This window comes from Cyanistes caeruleus, chromosome 5 (assembly GCF_971803275.1).
Source record: "Cyanistes caeruleus chromosome 5, bCyaCae1.hap1.1, whole genome shotgun sequence".
NCBI classification, from domain to species: domain Eukaryota; kingdom Metazoa; phylum Chordata; class Aves; order Passeriformes; family Paridae; genus Cyanistes; species Cyanistes caeruleus.
Window position 1 is genome coordinate 47156254 of NC_141705.1, and position 15238 is coordinate 47171491.

A 15238-nucleotide genomic window follows, 5' to 3' on the forward strand; every position below is an offset into this window, starting at 1 on the left:
ATATTATAGTAACCAGTTTTAAATGTGATGGTTTTATTCTTTTTATACCTACCATCATATTAGAATTTGAATATTTTGTCTTTTTGCCTTTACAAAATTTTTTTTCAAATGTCTTAATTTTTGAAAAACGTTTAATTCTAAAATGCACACTTCTAATTTGTTTTGAAGAAATTGATCTTAGAATTTGGAATTGCAATTTAATTGCTGTTTGGCTCTATGACCAAAAGATTTGTTCTGTATTAGTAATGAAGGAAAGGACAAAAACTGACCTAAGTGCTGGAGCTGTTGCAAGTGTGAAATCAGAATTTGGGTATGAATAATTGTCACATGTAATTGAATTACTATGACTTAGTAAATATCCTGGCATGATTTAAATGAATAAATTTTATTTTGCATTACCAGTTGGCTAAGAACTTTGTTAAGATAGTAAGTAAGTCATAACATCCTCCGGATTTTGGAGTTTGATTGTGATCCTCTGTCACTTCTCATTTATTGCTCTTTGAAGGCTGTTTTACTCCGGCCTTTTTCTTAAACTCGTGCTTCCTTTTGCATCACTTTTGTCTTGCTAGAGACCAAATAGCAGAACAAAAAGAAGTGACTTTTCTCTCAATTCTGTGATACAGATATGTGTCATCCTTCTTATATTTCTTAATTCCCTTTTGTCTAGGTGCTATCCCAGACAGCATAATGTCGTCCTGCTACTTTGCAGTATAATTTTGGGCTGCTAATTTTGTTCTCATTTCGTTTGCCTTCTGTACATCTATCCATGTGAAAAGTCCTCTGCAGATGGCATACAATGCATTCAGCTGCTAAAATGCATTGTAGGTTCTAGTTCTGTCCATAATTTTCTGTAAATCAGGATTTGTATAAGGCATTTAAGACCTTGTGTAGGTGACTGTTTCAGATACAACAAATTTTTAAACTTCTTTTGCTGTTGTTTTTAGTATCTCATCTGTGCTACAAAAAATACAAGTAATGAAAAATAGCAACTTATTGATTGAAGCAGTTTTCAGTCCTAAGCTTGGATAAAATCATTATGTTCCTTTAGATGTCCTGTTACGATTTCCTCTTTTTAGAGATCTACTACAGCATTTACATGTGTAAATCTTTTTAGAAAAACATGATTGCTTTAAAGCTGCTTTGCTACTTGCAGCAACAGTTAAGTCAAAACAATGTCCTCAAAGTTTTTTCCTTGCTTGGTGTGTTAGTTTTGGGTCTTACAGCAGCAGTCATTTTGCAGGGCTTTGATTCTGAAGAGAGGGAAATGGTTTACTACCTGCAATGCATCTTGTCCTTTGGGCTTTAAAAGCAGTGTTCATACTGGCTGACTTCTAAGCTATGGAGATCAGTGCAGATGTGTTGATAGTCTCACTTTAAAGATTAAGTTGTCTGGAAAAGTCCCATCCTGACACTTTGCTCACCTGTGATTGATTTAACAGACTTGTTTCACTACCTTGCCTCAGTTTCTTATTTGTACGGTGGCTGAAGAAAAATGTAGATGATATTTTATGTTTGTCATTGACAAAATAATCAACAGGTTTGATATGTCTTCATCCTTTGAAATATTTATTTACTTGTGTGCAAAGCAAAAGGTTTTTTAAAATTATCTGTTTTGGGGTGTTAAGCCACTCTCTGTGACTGCTGCCAAATTTAATTTTATGACCTAGTTGCTTTGAAAATAATTCTGGGCACCAAGACTGAGCTTAGGAGGAGATGCACAGCATGCATTATACATTTTGCATTATGAAAGGAGGGAGATCTATTTTTCTCTTAAAATTTTCATCCAACTTTATAATTTTTAATTTCCTAACAAATTTAATTTCCTAATAAAAATTTATAGCTTAATTAATAAATTATAATTATATTTATAAATAGAAAAATTAGCCTTATTTTAGAGTCTTGGCAAATGCCAAAACCTCCATTAACTTTGAAGGTTCCATGACTTTTCTTCTGGATGCCACCCAAAAGTTTTGCACTCAGGCATATGCTTATTAGAACCCAAGCTTTTTTAGAAGACTTAGGATATTTACTCTGCTTTGGGTTTCTCAAGTCTCACTCTTGTAGAAAAGAAAAACAAAACTTTTAGCATCTGGCAGCAGAGCAGGTGCTTACAAATGAGGACCACACACAACTTCAAAATTCAGCCACGTTGGCTTAGTTTTAGAAGTAAAGTAGCTGGTAAACGTTCAGCTGAACAAACTATGCAAAATGTTTGCCTGACTCAGCAGTTTCTCTGCAGTTTTTTCTGAAAGGTTGACTCTGAATACAGTTTTAAGTAAACAACAAAAGTCACCTTTTGAAATAGTTCAATTATGTGTGTCAACTGCTTGGTATGTTTGTCTGGTCCTATTGCATTGTTTTTTTCTTAGGATCAAAAGTATGTCTACATAGAATATCATTTACTTTTTACTAATTATCCACTCCAGTAGAAATCTTGCCTAATATTTTAGATGATCTATTTTAAAATGTTATTTGTGTATTTCTATTTTCTATATAGTTTCTTAAGAAAGGTATTAATTTGACATTCCCAAAAAGTAGTATCTTCACAGTTTAAATATTTTTCTGTAACTCTAAGTACTTACTGTTTTCAGTACTGTGTTCACTCTTTCTCAAACCTCAGTGTTTGCTTAGTTTTATAGCACATGTATCTTATGGAAGCATGAGTTCATTCTAAAAATTGTTTAATCCCTGTTAAAGTAAGTGTTTCAACTACCTGTCATGTAGTACACTTACAGCCTTAAAAGTAACCTGTTAATTTAGTAGATTTTCATAACAACATTGATGACTGTTACTAAGGATAAAGGACTTATTTTTTTTTCCTCTGCAGGGGGAGTTATTAATCTGTCAGTGCCTATAGTGCTAACAGCTACTCAAGAAGACAAAGAAAGGCTTGATGGGTGCACAGCAATTGCACTGGTGTATGAAGGTTGCCGTGTTGCCATTCTCCGTAATCCCGAATTTTACGAGCACAGGAAAGAGGAACGGTGTGCTAGGCAGTGGGGAACAACATGTAAGGAACATCCCTATATCAAGGTGTGTGTTTAAAAGCTGAAAATCTAGTTCTGTTTGCTGTACTGTTGTGGAGCTGCAGATTAAGTCAAGTGCATGTCTAGGATTGATGTACTTTGACAAAAAACTACTTGGAAAATTAATTAAAATATCTGAGCAGAAACAAAGCTATTTTTTTTTTCTATGCAGCTGTTGAATAGTCTGTACTTAGTGTGAAAATCTAATGTCAATATGTACACATGAAATGAATTTAGAATGTACTGTAGAATCTGGGCTACAGAAGAGGGAACTTTGCCCTCCAGTGTGCCTAGGAAACACATCCCTCTGTGTCACCAGATGGATCATCAAAGCTCCTTAATCAGTGGATATATGCATTGTGAAGGATAGAAAACTTCTTTTCTGCCTGCATGTGGTGCACGTGAGACCTGCTTGCTTTAGATGTTTTTCTAACAGGCCCTGTTCCTGGAGAGTTCATCATTTAACTCTCTGGGGAGTAATTTCCCATCCATTGTGTTCGTTATGTTTTATTATCTTGGCCTTATGTGTGTGTCGTACTGAAATGTTCTAATTGTAACATACTCATCACAGTGCTGTGTTGGCTTATGCAAGCTGATGTGAATGTTGAATCTTAGCTCTGCAGAGCCAAAATATGTTTATTTCCCCATTTGTCTCTGAGGTATTTTTGTTTACAGATATGACACAGGATCAGGCAAAGAGAAAACAAACCTCTAATTATGAGCTTGCTCTTGAAAAGGGAGAGCTTCTGAAATGTTGTAGAAGTACCTGTATCACTGATAGAAGATTTTCAAAGCCCTTGATGTGTTCTATGATGTTGAAGATAAGATTTTCCCTTTATTGAAAACTTAGCACAGATCTAATAAATTCTAAGAAAATCTCATGCAGACAAAATTTGAATGATTTCTTATGTGGAAGATAAGGAATCTCTGTTCTTATGCCTGTACTGGGGAGTATGGTTGTAATATGACAGCACATGAATTTGGTGGCCGTTCTTAATCAGAAATATTGGGATAGCTGACAGATTCTGTAGTGCACAGTTTTCTCATCTTCAGATCATTATCACACCTTCCCTCCACTTTGGTAAGATGTCAAAGTCTGGCATTTTCTTCAGTAGGAGAATGGTTACTGTGGCGTCGTTTAATTCCAGCAGGTCAAAGGAAAAATAAATTGAAAAATTCACATGTAATTTTCACATCTTGGCTTTTGGGTTTAATATGTAATATCTTCTGTTATATCAAAATTCATTGTCATTTCTAAATTACATAAGGCTAGAAAAGTTATTGGAAATATGTATGAAACTTGAAAGTTTTTGGTGATTTCATCTTTAAGAGAAAATGCATTCTTAGAAATTAAAAACTTCAGAGTAATGGCTATGCTTATTTATAGAGTATGTTAAGCAGCTTGCCATAATTATTTTTTTTTCATAAAGTGTGAAGTGATATTTAAAGATATAAAAAGAAGTGTAGTGACTGTCCAACATCTGTTACTTGGGTAAACTGCTACCACAAAACAAGTCTAAAAACTGTTCTACTTTAAAGATTCTGATTTTATTTGTAGCTTAAAGTGGGTGAGTAGTTAATCAGAATTGTTTAGTTTGTTACTTTATTCCTGACAAGAATCTTGTAAACTGCAACAGCATTTACTTTGACCAATAGCTGTAAAGTGTACAACTTCATTGTATTGCTATATTGTAATTAAATCTTAAAATATGTACTAATAAAATATATGTTAGTATAGACTAAATAAATTGTAATAGACAAGGCTTTCCAGACACTATTTTTCTTTGCCATACAGTGTTGGTTAAGAGTATTGGCAATTTGCATTTCTATATATTATCTCTATTTAAAAAAAAAGGCATATGCCTACTGAAAATTTGTGCATCTCTCCTGCATCATGGTATAGCATGTCTGGACTATGCTCCAGTGAATCTTTTTCATTTTATTAACACTGGTGCTTGAATTATGACTGTCAAATAAAAATAACATGGACCACCATCCTTAATAAAGATGTGTCCCCATTGCAATGCTCTAGATAATCAGGAGAAGCTGATAACTAATCCTGACATGGACTTTCCTTTCTTTTCTTAGATGGTTATGGAGCAAGGGAACTGGCTTGTAGGTGGAGATCTACAGGTCCTTGATCGTATTTATTGGAATGATGGACTTGATCAATACCGCCTCACTCCAGCTGAACTAAGGCAGAAATTCAAGGAAATGAATGCCGGTGAGTAAATTTTTTTGCTTTCTCTCTTCCTGTAGTGGCTTATCCAAATGTCTGCTTCCACCACTGAGGCTGGCATTGTTTCAAGGATGAAAATTTTGAATGCTCTGGTAGGTGGCATTCTTTGCTTTTAATAGTAATAATTTTTATGATCTCAGGCATTGCATTGCCTAAATACATAACAGAAGCTGGTAATGCCTGAAGTTCTGAACTTTATCTTTCCATACACTGTAGGCATGTCAGTTATGCAAGAAAAGATAGTGTTAAAATGTGGTAAGATATGATTTAAAGATCATGTTTAGCCAAAACCACAGAAGTTGGTTGAATGCTGAGCTTTCATGCTCTGCTATTTTTAAGTCTGTTCCATGATGCTTCTGGGGAGCAATGCTTATGAAAGTAGTGCAGGTAGGCTGGTGCCAAGTTTATTTTCTGCACAAGAAATAAAGCTGTTTTTTTCACAGAAGTAGTTGCATTAGGCTGATAAGTAAGAGGCTGAGGAAATTCATAAAGCAGTGAACAATCAAGATGATTTCACTTGTGGCAGTGACTGGCAGGCAGCTACACTTGTAAATGTGAGGAGAGAGATTAACATTGAGAATGCAAACCACAACCAATACTGAGCTTCTGTCATTGCTCTGTGTGGTCAGTATGTCCAGGATCTGTAGGTGTGGAATGTCAGTCTTTTGGCTAACCCCATAACAAACACTTACTTGAGATCTGAAGAAACCCTGTTCTCCAGGTTTCATTGGTTCCATATTGGAAAATCTCTCAGTTCCAGTGATTTTGGTGTCTTGCAGGATACTTTAGTTCATCTGAATTTACAGGAGAGAGAAATCCCGATTGAGGCAGGGTTTTACATTGAAGGGTTTGTAATACTCTGGAATAGGAGTTAGTCTTGCCTTGTTCTTACCATGCCTAAAATCTACTAAACTGAGGTGATGGAAACTTAGTAAGGAAAATTAAATCCCCTTTTATTATTTTTGTTCCAAATTGATCCATTTGTTCTCTTGATAATATAATTAGCCTTTAAGACAGGTAGCATAGTTTGATTTCCTTTTAGAATATAATACCCTCATGCAAGTGAAAAATCCAAAGAGAATATTATAGCTCTTGGAGAAAACAGAGTAATTCTGCAGAAAATTCGGAAGTTAAGGAAGCGGATTTTTTTTTTGCATGGTGGATTTTTTATTACTTTTGCTTATTAAGTACAGTGATTTTTTAGTAATTGATAATTCTTCAATGACCTGTGAGCACTGCTATTGCACTTCCTTAATAGACCTCAGAGGAAAGCATGTACTGAAGATTTTTCTGTGGCTGTACAACTCCTGATAAAATAACTTGCTTTCCTTATATCTTTTGTCTTGTTTTTTCCCCCTCCACAGATGCTGTCTTTGCATTCCAGTTACGCAACCCAGTGCACAATGGGCACGCTCTTTTAATGCAGGACACTCATAAGCAGCTTCTGGAACGTGGCTACCGACGCCCAGTCTTACTCCTGCACCCCCTTGGAGGCTGGACAAAGGAGGATGATGTTCCTCTTATGTGGCGCATGAAGCAGCATGCTGCAGTACTGGAAGAGGGAATCCTGAATCCAGAAACAACAGTGGTAGCTATATTCCCTTCCCCCATGATGTATGCAGGACCAACTGAGGTAAGTACATCAAGAGTTTAGAGTGAAACAAAACCCTTTTGATAGTCCACTGAAATATTTTGTGCTACGTCTGATGTTTGTGTGTTGTTTTGTTTTAATGGCGGGAGAGAGGAGACTCATTTTGCTCGGGAAGGCAGATTATCTAGTCTCTGTCACCAACCAAACATTCTCTTCTGAAGAAACTACTATGTTGGAGGGTTTTGCTGGAAAAGTTGGGAGGAAATATTGGGTTTATAGGTTGCTTTCTTTACAATTACAAGGATGTGATAATCATTTAATCCTTCTTCCTTTTTTTATGGTCTTTTTCAGCAGGAATTCTAAGATCTGTTAACATACTGAGTGATTGTCCTGAATGCTAAAGTACTTAAGCTTTATGAATGTTAAGGACAAAGTTTGTATGTTGGAGGAGTATTCACATATTAAGAAAAAGACAGTCTGTTTATTTTATGGCAAACTTAATTCAGAGAGTATTGTTTCAAGGCTTTTTTATGAAATAATTCTTTGGCAACATTTTATTTAGAAGCCAGGTCTTGGGTTGGAGTCCCTAGAGGTTTGTGGGAGGCAGCAGAAAGAATAAGTGTTCTCAACTGAGGACAGTTCCTCAGGGAGATATTGATATTCTCCATCTCATTCCTTTTTTTAAATTTTATTTTTCCCTACTTGCTTGCCTCCACCTTGAATCACAGGAAGTTCAAGTTCTGACCAGGCTCTGAGGTTGACTCTGGGGTAGCTGTTTTGACAGATAGGGGATCTTCCTAGTTAAGTTAGGCAGATGCCACTTATTTTCTGTTGGCTAGTTGACTGGTCAAACAGAGCTTTCACTGCCTTTGTCTAGAGAAAAAAATGCAGTCCAGATGTAGCTGAGGCATGTGAGTAAGTTAATGTGGAGAATCTTCTGCTGTTTTCCATAGGCCTTTTGAGAGAATTAACAGAAATCTTCTACCTCATTCTTGTATATGTGAGGAGGAACAAAACCCACATTCCTTATCCTGAACAGGATAACATTTTTCTCTTTACCTATATGACATTTCCAGTGACCTCAGGGTACAGCCTGACAGTAATGTTTGTTCAAGTAATAAAAGAGATTCTTGCTTTAATAATTCTCCATAGGTTATTTAAAAGTCATTGGTACTAGATCTGTTTCTGTAGCACAAATTCTTTACAGAAGAACAAGCAGCTGGTAATGTGTTTATCTACAGGGTGGATGTGACCTTCCAGTCTGTAAAAATCCTAATGGACAAGTTTAATAAATATCAGTTTAGCATTTTTTGTATTTTTAACATTCCTGATAAATGCCTTGGAAGAAAAGAAACAGTTCTGTAAGGATAAGCTGTATCAAAATGCAATAAATTCGCCTGCTTAGGAAAGTAAGTCTATTACGAGCATTCATGTGCAGTGTGTACCTAGTTTATGTGTCCTTTGGGTTTTAATGTTCATGCAGACAAAGTGTTAGTCCTGCCTTGAGCAACATCCGTGCCACATCTACAAGTTGAAAATGCTGAACATGGGTGTTTTTTCATTCTGAATGTGTAGGTGATGCTGAAGTGACTTTCTGAGTAGCTACTGTGTAAATAAAATGAGGATAGGATGTTTTAGCTGTAAGCTTGATGGTGATCAACTTAACTGGTTCTTTATTATGTTGTGGCTCCATAGTAAAAATCACATCTGATTAAGGAGAACATGGTAGTTACAGAGTGCATGCCCATTTTGAGAGCTGCAGTTTTGGAACATTTTCATCTGTTAATTGTTTTTCCTGTCTCTGTTGTAGGTTCAGTGGCACTGCAGATCACGGATGGTTGCAGGAGCTAACTTCTACATTGTAGGGCGAGATCCAGCAGGGATGCCACACCCCGACACTGGGAAAGATCTGTATGAACCAACCCATGGTGCCAAAGTGCTCACAATGGCTCCAGGCCTCCGAGCACTGGAAATTGTACCCTTCAGGGTTGCAGCTTATAATAAAAAAAAGAAGTGCATGGATTATTATGACTCTGATCAGTAAGTTGTATTTTCATATTAAGAAAATTTTGAGCAATAGCTGCCTCTTATGCCTGCCCATATTAAAAAAAAAATTGTTTATAATTAAATCAATAGTGCTCAAATAGGGCAGTGTTTAGATGTGGTTTTAGATCAATGTAGCTTTGAGATAAATGTAGCTTGATTTCAGTATGATTTGGTGCACAGTGCAACTACCTGATCTAACTTTAGGTGTCACATGAAGGCTCCCCAGGGGCTGGGGTTTCTCTGATTCTGGAAATAATGGCACAGATTGGTAAATCCAGAGAAAGATACTACTATTTGTTATAATGGTATGGTTAGCCTTCTGCTGCTTTGTCTTACTAAATACTCTTCTCAGGTGTCAGATGGGCATCAGATAGGCAGGAAGAGACACAGTGAGAGTGTGCAGCATGGAGAAGAAAGTGGACAAGAGGGTGGTGACAAATAGCTATTTATTTTCTCTCGTAGTAATAAAGCAAAATGATGCCCTAAGAATATTCTGTGTCCCAGGGTTTTTAACTTTTTTTTTTTTTTTTAATCAAATTACAGAACAGTTCATTTCACCTTCTGTAGCATAATAGCAAATTTCAATGCTATTTTTCCCTTGTTTGGCAAAGCAGTGTCCAAAACTTAGTGTATGTGTTGCTCCGGTGACAGTGAATGATACTGGGAAGATGACTTGTCATTTTAATTTAATCCTCTTTATTCAGATTATTGAAATGTACTTTTGTTTTACGTCAAACTTCAGTTGAAGTTGGTACTGAAATGCAAACTTCTATGGGCAACCTGTTCCAGTGCCTCACCACCTTCACAGGAATGGATTTTTCCTAAGATCTAATCTAAACCTACATTCTTTCAGTTTAAAGTCATTCCTCCTCCTATCACTACACACCCCTGCAATAAGTTCCTCTCCAGCTCTCTTGTAGCTTCCCTTAGGAACATGAAGGTGCTATAAAGTCTCCCTGGAGCCTTCTCTTCTACAGACTAAACAACTCCAACACTCAGCCTGTCTGCAGAGGAGAGGTGCTCCAGCTCTCTGATCAAATTTTTTGCCCTCCTCTGGACTCACTCCATCAGATCCATGGACTTCCTATTTTGAGGTCCCCACGTCTGGATGCAGTATTCCAGGTGGGCTGTCACAAGAGTGGAGTAGAAGGGAAGAATCACCTTCCTAGACCTGCTTGTCATGGTTTAATACAGAAAGATCAAAGTGAAGTATTTTCATTGATACTATTTTAATTGATAAATTAAAATAGTAAAGGAGTAGCAATGTGACAGGCCAAAATTCAGAATATTGATTCTCTGATCCATCAGCACTGTACTTGTAGCTGGATAGATGTGATTTGAATCAAAGCAAATAAGATTATACCTCTGTCATTAGCCATAGCAAATGAGTATAAAAAAACCCCAAATAACTCTGAAGTTTTTTTATGAAAAGTGATGGGAACAGATTTTGCCTTCTGCCACAATCTGCATCATGTGCACCTTTTGTCGTCTCAATGTGTCTGCAAGGCCTTGGTTTGGGGCACTTTTTTCCCTCGTTCTATAACTGTCATGAAAAAAAGGATGTGCTTATACTAATGTGCAGTTCTGCCCTAGTGCTGTCAGGACATAAGCCCATTTGTCCTGTCCTTCCCTAGGTACCTTTTGTAGAAGGTGTGGAGTGTGGCAGTAATCCTCTAGATGGCAATGCAGACACATGCAGGCTCCCTGCCATTACTGCTCCTGCTTGCCAGACGGAACACTGTGGTAGGCTCCAGACAGAGTTAGAGCTTGGGTGGGTGCAGCTGGCTGCCTTTCAAGATAGTCTGTGTAATGCTGAAAATGTGGCAGACTCATGGACCATGTGGTGTTTGACTCTGCAAGGAGGATGGCAGGGAAGAGACGATTGCCTGGAAAGATGAGAGGATCAGTACTGGTGGATGACCCTTGGATCTGAAATAGTGATGTTTGTGGAAATATCTCTTGAGCTCACTTGGTGAAAAACACAGCATGAAAATGTGGGAAGGAGGGTTGCATGCATAGTAGCATTACTGTGACTTGTTTTAGAAAAGGGTAATATGGGTAATTTGCACCTTACTCATTTTTTTGAGGCTTGGACACTTGACAGCCAACTAGGCAATTCTAGAATTTACATCACTAATGAATGTGTGGAAGCTTATGGCAAGGGGGTTTCCTTTGGACTGAGCTATAGCTGGCCCTGTGTCTTTGCTGTTGGGTGTATTCTTTCCTTGTGTGATCATCTCTTCTGTTCTTTCAGGCCTCCTGGACTCCTCTGTTTGGGAAGGTGCTTGTGAGAAACCATAATATACCCCATCTGCTACCTTGAGTGTCTCTGTAATTTGATAGAGTTGCACCCACACTGGGCTCAACAGCAAAGACACAGAAGTTACTGCAGTTGGGCTCTGCTGCTACTAGTGCAGTATCTTTTGGCTTCTGAAGGAAATCCTAACATGAGGATGGTGGTAGATGAACCCTTGGTTCATGGTGAAAGGTTACCAAGAGTTTGATCCAGCTGTCAGAGGGATGTCTGAAAAGTTGTGGCTGCAGAATTAGCAGTGGCAGAGAGTTGCTTTGCTCAGCTTTTATGAGAAAGGTGAAACACTTGTGGATAGTAGTCCTTGTACGCCAGTGGGGGTGGGTGTTCAGAGACTGGGTCACTGCTGATCAGCTGCCTACAGTGAGCTGCTGGGCAACTGTGTGAGACCTGGCTGTGGCTGAGCTGCTCATGACCTTGCTGGCAAGCCTGGGAAGCACCAAAATCCAACATCAGCCTTGCCTCCAAGTTAGTACCAAAGACCCTCTCTTCTCTATCATTTCCTGTGATTCCAAGAGGTTATTGTGCTCTAGGTCTTCTGCTCCCAAAGCACAGTTTTGTAGAGTATGTAAGGAGTTCAGTTTGTTTCTCACTTCTATTAGTACCCTCCAGAACATGTGCTGCCCTTGGAGTATCAGCTGACCCAGTACCTGCTAGGGACCAGTCTGAGACTGTTGACTTGGTGTGTCCAGACCTCATGCTGCTGGTTAACAGTGCTGAGCTGCTGTGGTGCTGTGTGGGAACTAAAGGCACTTGGACCCTGTTGGCAAGGAAAGACAGAAGTATCCTGGTTGCATTCAGGATAACAGAGCATTGTCTGTGAGGAAAGGGGATAAGGAAAGACTGATGTGAAAGCCTTTGTAACAGCTGCACAGCAACTGTAGTTGCAGAGTGATCCACAAAGCTTAATTTTAATTAATTGTTCAAATAAAGTTACTCTTTAGAATACTAAGACATATGAACAACCAATGACTTGGAATTATATTTGTGTTTTAACTCATGCAGCCAGCACAATTTTAGATTTGTTTCTGGGACATCTTAGAACTAGATTTAGCACCTCATGAAACTGAAATCTTGAAACATATTTTTGAAAAACAATTTGAAACTTAGATTTAGATGAGTGATTTGAGGAGTGCATTTGAAGTGATGTATAGCAGCACAGGTAGAGCTAATTTAGTTTTCTTTTTCCTTTGATCTAAATGAGGATAATAAAATTAAAATTGCCATTTTTGCTGTTACTCAAGCCAGGTAGAAAGCCCAGTCTAAGTTTCTGTGTGGGAAACTTGAGCATTTCCACTTGCATAGAATTCTGAATTAGTGCATGTAAAAGCTAGCATGAATATTGTTACAGTCCTTATCAAAGTGTTTGCACTTTAAGATTTCACAGAATTTTTGATCTATAATTGAATATATCCAAATGTGTTTTCTGGAAAAGTTTATAGGAAGAATTCTAGTTATAATGGAGTAATTCAAAATGGATGTCTGACCTGTAAACGACTGGTAGAATGAAGTATAAAGAAAACAACCAAAGAACCACAAAACCAACAAATAACACCACTACTCACCCCCCTCCCCCCGAAAAAAGCTTACCCAATGCTGAAATTCCTTCAGAAAATCGATTAGTGTGTTTCTTCAGCCAAAAAGGCCTCACAAACAGTTACCACAGACAAGTGTAATTTGGGGTTGGTGGCTTAATAATAGAAGCTGGTTTTGTGAAGAGATTCCCAATTCTTTATGGAAGATCAGTCCTATAAAATGCAGCCACAGACTGCTGCTGAGAAAAAACTCAATTAAAAAAGGAAATTAGTCTGGCAATTAAAAAAGCCACAACAGTGTCTGGAATTAAATTTCTTTCTTTTATTTTTTTTCTTTCCTGAAAGAAAACCAAAGAGAACATTTTGGCTAAAAGAAACCCATAAGTAAGGTGACTGGAGCAGATTGTTCACACTGTCTATAAAATTTGAATGAAACATGGGTATCTGTGAAGAAGAGAGATTTTAGCTTTATATGTTTTTTTTCCCCATGACCTTTAATATGGTTGCCATTACTGCTTTAATACTATCAAATCATACTTACAGGAGACCTGCTCCAACTAAGTACATACTGTTCTCAAATCTGTTTTTTAAAGTGATGGTAAGAGGCTGAGATAAGCACGGTTGACTGTTCTCCTTAATTTAGTTATGTGAAGTATGGTTTTTCAGTTACCATTCGTACATAATGTCGGATACACTGGAACACTACATCTGGCCAGGAGAATTAAACCCTCCTGCCAGTCAGAAAGGAATTAGGAAAGGATTTGCTTTGCATATGTTGATATTAATCACAATATTGTGTTCTAATTTCACAAAGAATTTGTTCCTGGCTTGTTGGGATTTTAACCTTGCTGGTACTATCTGGTTCATTCAGCATCATGGGATATTAACTCACAAGGCATAATGTAAACTTCCTGTAAGAGTTGTGGTGTAAGTCATGACTTGATGTTGCAAAGGCAAGTTTAAATTCAGAGGAAGTCCTTCTAAAAGGGGTTTAAGGTTAGAATTGGACCCCAGATTAGAAGGCTGTAAATTGTCCCAGAAATTGGTCTGAAGTCTACTTAGCTGAGTAGAACATCACAGTTGTTTTGAAGACAGAGCAGGGTGAATAACTCATGTTATTGTTTTGTTTGCCTAAAAAACCCCAAAATAATAATAAAAAAGGGCAAAACTATGAATGAATGGTCTGTACTTTTATCATGAGTCTTGTATTTAAGAGTAATTCTTTAGGATCCTGAGAGACCCAGACATTGTCCTCCACATCGAATGGGAATTTCTAGAAGATCATTTGCACAGTGCTAAATACCTAAGAGGAGGTCAGGGTTCCCAAGATTGACTGATCTTTAGTGCTCCCAGATGAAGAATCTACTATGTAATGTGGTCTGTACTTAGATTAAATTTGTAGGGAATAATGCAGAAGCAGAAAAAATATGATCTTCAGCTACTGTATTAATGCACTGTATTGACTCCTCAGGGGTACAGCACAGGAGGTTTCCTGTAGGCCTGTGGCAGTCACTTTCCATTGCAAACTAATGATGTCCTTGTTTTGTCACAGGAACTGTAAGGTCTCTGAAATCCCTGTCCTCCATAAGTAAGAAGATTTCACAGTGTGTGTTGATATGGTTTTTTTTTTCCACACTGTGAGTGTAGTAGAGTTCTAGGATGCTATGCCACAGATCAAATACCAGTCCTCAATGTGAAATGTTTCAGAACTGTTTTTCTGTTGACAGATTTTTGTTGTGGTTTTATTTCTGCCTTCTTTTCCTCTTTCTTTTTGGAGAATGCCTTTAATTGCAGTGGCACAAAGTATTGTGTCAGTACCAGTCAAACTCAATTGGCAGTAAAAGGTCAAGTCAATGTTACAAAGTATTTAGTAGCATCTGGCTAAAAGAAAGCTGATTCCAGCAGCTACTGAGTAAAATTTTCAAAGGCACTTAAATGCCATACTCAGGAAAGGTTTGTATTAAGTTTCATTGAAGGTCATTTCAAATCTGGCAAGAATGGAATTTGAATGGCTTTGGCATTTAAATTTTATAGCATCTTTAATGGTCAAACGTTTCCCCCTCTCATGTTCCACTCAAATCCACCTTACATACAGTAACTCTTAATGTCCTCAAAATCCACTCCAAATGAAATTACTCGGTGACTCATTTTACTATCTCCTTCTACTAAAGCAAATTACTTATACGTTTTATACTTATATGTTATACTTATACATTATACTGATATGTTTTATTTCAAAATGCTTTTGGGTCACATTACACTGCAGTGGTCACAGTATTGATAAGGTTTTTCTCCTTAGTAGGAATCTCAGTTTCTGAGATTTGAATGAAATCTGTAAATGCAGTAATTTTTAAAAAGGAAAAAAATACTGTCTTGTGTATATATTGCCAAGGCTCCATTTGAGTCACTTTAGAGATCACTAATTCAAGTATTTTTTTTTTTTTTTTTTACAAAGAAAATCCCTTTCAAAATAGACTTTTGGGATAACAA

At 37.4% G+C, this 15238-nt stretch overlaps 1 protein-coding gene across 6 annotated transcripts in view; it reads left to right on the forward strand.

The window, feature by feature from the left end:
• PAPSS1 (3'-phosphoadenosine 5'-phosphosulfate synthase 1) overlaps positions 1–15238 on the forward strand; it is a 57394-nt gene that overhangs the window by 39085 nt on the left and 3071 nt on the right. For all 6 annotated transcript variants that reach the window (XM_086887994.1, XM_086887991.1, XM_086887992.1 and 3 more), the window contains 4 exons: positions 2828–3033; positions 5115–5250; positions 6630–6898; positions 8667–8896. In XM_086887994.1, coding sequence (XP_086744120.1) covers positions 2828–3033; positions 5115–5250; positions 6630–6898; positions 8667–8896 — 841 coding nt within the window. The remainder of the gene's footprint in view (positions 1–2827; positions 3034–5114; positions 5251–6629; positions 6899–8666; positions 8897–15238) is intronic.